A 5,706-nucleotide genomic window follows, 5' to 3' on the forward strand; every position below is an offset into this window, starting at 1 on the left:
TGTGTGTGTGTGTGTGTGTGTGTGTGTGTGTGTGTGTGTGTGTGTGTAAGGGGCAACCCTCCTATGGGATGTCATTTACAGCATGCCTACTCTTCGCTAGGCATTCTATAAAGTGTCTCTTTTCCTTATAGTAAGAAACAACCTCCTGAGTGTCCTAAATCAACCAGCTAAAACAGTATTTTATGAACGATATTAGAAATTTGATGTCTCTAGTGTCCTGCTCGGTGGAACTTTTAATTCAGGCGTGCTTGTGTACATGTGTGTGGTGTGTGTACACACGTGTGCATCTGCGTGCGTGCCTGCGTTTGTATTGATGACTGTGCATGTGTGTGTATAGTACACACCATAAAATCATGTGCATTAGCTAGTGTGGAGCCCATTTTTAACACAGTATACACGGACTACCCCATACAAAGCCAACAGAGTCTGTGACGCTGTTGTTTCTGGTCCTGAGCCATAGTACAAACAATTTCTAGTCCTGACCTCTATGGCCTACCTCTGCCAAGCGTCCTGCTGGCACTGATGAGTAGGGCATTCTGTGACAATGAAGCATCTCCTCATCATGTCTCCCAGGAACTTCTGAGTTCCTCATAGACACTGCTTGTAATACCATTTCTCTTCTTCTGTTGTGCTACCTTACATATTCTTCTGTGGCTTTGAGGAGGCCATAAGAAGCTTGTAGCCACACTTGGTCATTTTGAATAGAGTCTGACCTAGGTTCACATCCCAGCTCTGTTATTTCTTAGTCATTTGCTTTATATCCTTGTTTCTTCCACCCCACATCTATAATCAGAAAAACAGGACGCACTTCTGAGGATGGTGTGAAAAAGAATTATTAGCTGCTATCCTTATAATTATTACCCAAGACTTGCACTGCCTAATATAATAACCTCTGTGAAGCGATCTAAATTTGAATTAATTAAAGCTTAATAATTTCCTCAGTGTGTCACCTTTTTTACTCCATTGTCACATGTGCTAAATAGCAACTTCCCAGGATGGTGTAGATCTGTGGCATTTCCATCGAGCTCTTTTATGCCTCTGTGTGCTATAGAGGATGAGGACTTTCCACACAACAGCTAGAAAATACGTACCAAGATTTTCCATACCAATAACAAAGCAATGATGTTCTACTCAGAGGCATGAATGGCTGACCTTCACCTCCCTCCAGAGACTCAGATTCTGCACCATGGTATGATATATCAGAATTCTCATATAACAAATTCCAGGAGACAGTAATGTTTACTGGGCTGTGAGAAAGTCTTTGAGGGGTGCTGCAGTAAGAACTACCTCTCACACACTCAATAGTACTCTAAAATATGGGACATACGATAGCATGTTGTGGGGGTTTTCCAAAATGTCTCTAAATGCGTAGTAGAATTTCTGCTGCAGTATACCCAAGATAATCGGTGTCTCTTACTTTATTTTTTAAGATAGTACGTTATCATGTAGCCTAGGCATGTCTCAAACTGACAGTCTTATCAAATTCTGGGATTAGAAGCATGCATCACCTTGCCTGGCTTGATCAGTGTCTATTAATGATTATCTTAAAACTAATTTGTGACCCTAAACATTTCCTGTCATTTGCTGATGACCTGTTCAGAGTGTTCCTGAAAGTTGTGTGCCTATGGCATCTGGCAAAAAAGGCAGACTGTCAACCTGAGCATCGGGGAAAGGCTCAACAACTCAAATGCTAAGTTTAATAAAGTTAGGCGAAGTACCAGTGAAGTTCAGACTCCACGCATTGCCTTGAGGAAAGAATGGAAGCGTCCCTAAGGATTTGGTTTGTTTTACATCCTATTTAGTATTAGATAGTCCTATTTCCCTCAGTAGAAAAATTCCAAGACTCGTGTCACACTAGCCAAAGGAGAATGACAAAGAATTGTGTAAACTGAGCTAATGGGATGGTAACAATGGAGAAGTGATGGGAGTGATTAAAGACACAACCTAGTTGTAGCTTGAATGATGCCTCCAGAGACTTTGGGGGGGGGGGGAGAAGACGTCTGCTTTCATCAGAGCTTCATTTAACATGGCGTTTAGTTTACCCCAAGGAAATTGAGAACATATTTGGATAACTGATTCTACCCAGTAAAGGCCACCAACACTGTTTGAGGCCTGCTGGAATCAAAGCATATCACAGTTAGTTCAGAATAACTAGTTGCCTAAATGTAAAGTTCAAATGTGAGGAAAGCATGAATGAAACTGTGCCTGGAGTCTATTTACATGGACAAGAAATGAAAATTCACAAAGGGAAGGACTCAGGATGAGAAGCCATTTCTATCTCTGTGACACTGTCCTTGGACTGGGGGCGGCAGAGGGCAAAACACTCAGATCTAACAGAAAAAAAACAAAAACTTTGAAAAAGGTGAGTTCATAGTAACAGTTGAAAAATACTTACAGTAGGTCAGGAAAGGGGTATGTGTGTTCATCAGAGCTCCATTTGAAAAGACACCTCATTCTGTGGACAGTAGAGATGCTATTTCTTCCTCCAAAATCTGAAGGTCTCCTCTACCCAGTTGTTATTATTTGTCACTATTCATGAGCAAGGAAGGCTGAGGAACTCTCTGTCAATGTACTGCCTCAACACCCTCCACATCTGAGTGCCAGCACGCACAGGAAAAGGAACATAAAACAGAGGAGAAAGGACTTGAATTTTCAAAGTGAAAACATCCCCGGGTAGTGATATTGTCTTTTCTCTGAACTTTAGTTTTTTTAAGCTCTATAATATTAGTAAAATGTTTCTGCATCTGAAGTCAGTGGTGAGATTGTATTTGGTATATTCAGAAAGCAGAGCAGAGCTAAGGGTGACACAGAGTAGTTTCTCAATTAATGACACCTTTATGTATCAGTGCTGCTCTCAGACTCTCAACACCCCCAAAAATGTCCTGGTTTCCCTAAATATTCAGTTAGATGTAGATCAAGGCCTGAGCCAGTTCACCAAGAGAGGTCTGCTAAAGGTAGTGTTTTATGAGGTAAAGTAAACCCAGTCTGATAATTGATAAGCTTTTCCAGAAATCTTTGGTGAAGATATATAAAGGACACATTTGTAGCCCTTCCTCAACTGCTGTGAGCTAGGGTGATAATGACTGTCCCCTCCCTGCCCAAGTAATAGGCTTCAAGTGCTGGATTCTTCCTAAACAGCAAAGTTTCCAGGTACAAGCCTGCACCTAGACCGCTTACAACATTTATCCTTTTGTTGCTCTGGGCTAGAGGTTCCCTGTGCATGACCCCCTCTCCCAGCAAGCTTCTAGACACCTCACAGGCAGCAGGATAGAGTAGCATCCTCATGAAAGATGCCACATTACAGATCTGTCTGCAGCAGCATTTCCTGGACCCAAAGTCTTAGGGAAAATGAAAAGAAGTGTCCTTTCAATTTATAAAATAAACTTTGTTAGGCCTTTTAAAAATGTAGATTATTTTTAAACTGCTCACGTCTGACCTCTTAAGCATGATATGTGTGTGTTAACTTTGATAGGATAAAAAGGGAGTGCTTGCCTCTTTCACCCAATAGCTGACATGAATGTGTGCACAGATGTATGCATGAGTTCATGTGCGTGTGAGTGTGGGTATGTATCCATGCAGGTGATATGGTGATGAGGAGGAGGAGGAGGAGGAGGAGGATGCAGAGGTGGCTTACTTTACATAAATAAAATGTCTGTTGTTTCTGGCTGGAAGTCAGGCCCACCTGGCCACGGGAAGTCAAGCATCCCTTTCCTGTTGACATACATGTTGTCAGGAGGTAAGAGAAGGACTGGAGCCCAGAAGACATCCACTGATTCTCAGTTCCTGGAGATTGCTAAATTACAGCATCAAGAAGCATGGGAACTATGTTCGTTTCTTATATTTTCAGTTGTGAGCTTGGCCTTTATCAGCTGAGCCATCTCTTCAGCCCACCTTTCTTTTTCTCACATTAATAAGAAATTTGTGGCTAGACACTGGTTTGAAGAAACTAAAACAATTCAGTTCCAAAGTAAATAGATAAATGGATTGATGGATTGATTTCCACCATGTCTCCCCCATTCCCCCACCTCTCTTTTTCTCTCCCTCTCTCCCCTCTCTTAGCCTGCACCTACAGAAACCAGGAATGCCGTTTGACCATACATTATGACAACGGATTTTCTATTTCCACTGAGCCTCAGGAGGGTGCCTTTCCCAAGACAATCATACAGTCCCCTTATGAGAAGCTCAAAATGTCTTCAGATGATGGAATCAGGATGCTCTATCTAGACTTTGGAGGCAAAGAAGGCGAGATTGTAAGTGTGCTTTTCTTGTGACCATATGATTTTATTTGCTTCATATGTAACATACCTGCCATGACTTGGATAGCACAGTGGCTACAGGCTCCTGTTGCAGGTGACCCTTGAGAAAGTGGCATTGAATTCAGTGGCTTCAAACAGATCCTGTTAGCTCAAGATCTTTCCTTTTGTTTCAATTTTTCATTAGAAAAATGAGAGGAAGAGGATGCACCCAGTCTTGATGAGCCCTCATAGGCAAGGGTCAGATAGAAGAGGAGGACCTCCCCTATCAGTGGACTAGGGAAGGGGCATAGGGGGAGAAGAGGGAGGGAGGGTGGGTCTGGGAGGAGACTAGAGAAGGGGCTACAGCCAGAATACAAAGTGAATAAATTGTAATAAGTAATAAATGAATTTAAAAAAAACGATAAAAGATAATGACAAACATTTGAATCTTTATAAGGCTAGCATTAAATTTTTATCACGCAGGATTTCTTACATGCTTTAACATATGTGCCATTTGTTTTAAAGATGTACTAATCAGTTAATATAACCTGGGCATTGTGCCAGGAGATGAAGACGAGGGAAGGTTTGTAAAATAAGCACTGCCAGGGGCAGAGAACTAATGGCAGTGAGGTATAGACAGTGGACATCATCTGAGTTGAGGGAGGGACAGACAGGGCTACAGAATTTGGGCACTCCTGTCAAGCCATATTCATCTAAGTTAACCAGTTACTAGCTCAGGTAACAGCCATACGTCACATAGCACTGCAAATTGCCCTTGTGTTTAAAGATTTTTCTGTGGTCATTGTTCCGTAGTAAAAAAATGTGTGTGAAATCCAGTTCCCAGAAGATGACAACGGTACATCCTTCCACTTTCAGGCAATAGTGGTCCGTGACATTCCTTAGAAAATGAGGCCTCTCACCTAAGGTGTTGAGTACGGAACTAGAATCATACCCTTGAATTTGTAATAACTAGTCTCTCTAGCCCCTGTGTCCATCAGAAAATGTGCATTGGCTTCCCGTTACCACAGGATAGAGGAAATTAAAACACATAGAATTGTTCCTAACTAGAAAAAAAAAAAAAAAAACTAGTTGTTTTCATTCAGCTACAGGACTTCCATGATCCCTCCCTCTTCCCTATACCCACCTCTTGCCACAAGCCATGCAGGTGATTCTTCAGTGGGCTTCCTAGGAAGTATCTGGAAAGCACTTGGAAGCTGACTAGGGGGAAGGGCCATGTTCACAGTGAACAGAATTAAAATGTTCACCTCAGACCAAGACAGTTCCATGACGCTACTGACCTCAGTGACAAACCATGGGTACTATAGACAGTGGTGACCAATTCCATTCTCTGGAGCTGACAGTGGACCCTTACGCATTGTCTAACTCCACCCATTTTTCAATGGATTCTCAGAATTCCTCTGGAGATATATATATATATATATATATATATATATATATATATATATATATA

General features: G+C 41.8%; 1 protein-coding gene across 1 annotated transcript in view; it reads left to right on the plus strand.

Annotated features, from left to right (window-relative positions):
• Sntb1 (syntrophin beta 1) overlaps positions 1 to 5,706 on the plus strand; it is a 246,996-nt gene that overhangs the window by 234,980 nt on the left and 6,310 nt on the right. The window contains exon 6 of the mRNA XM_055626379.1: positions 4,060 to 4,250. Coding sequence (XP_055482354.1) covers positions 4,060 to 4,250 — 191 coding nt within the window. The remainder of the gene's footprint in view (positions 1 to 4,059; positions 4,251 to 5,706) is intronic.

This window comes from Psammomys obesus, unplaced genomic scaffold, assembly GCF_907164565.1.
Source record: "Psammomys obesus unplaced genomic scaffold, mPsaObe1.curated_primary_1811, whole genome shotgun sequence".
Lineage (NCBI taxonomy): Eukaryota > Metazoa > Chordata > Mammalia > Rodentia > Muridae > Psammomys > Psammomys obesus.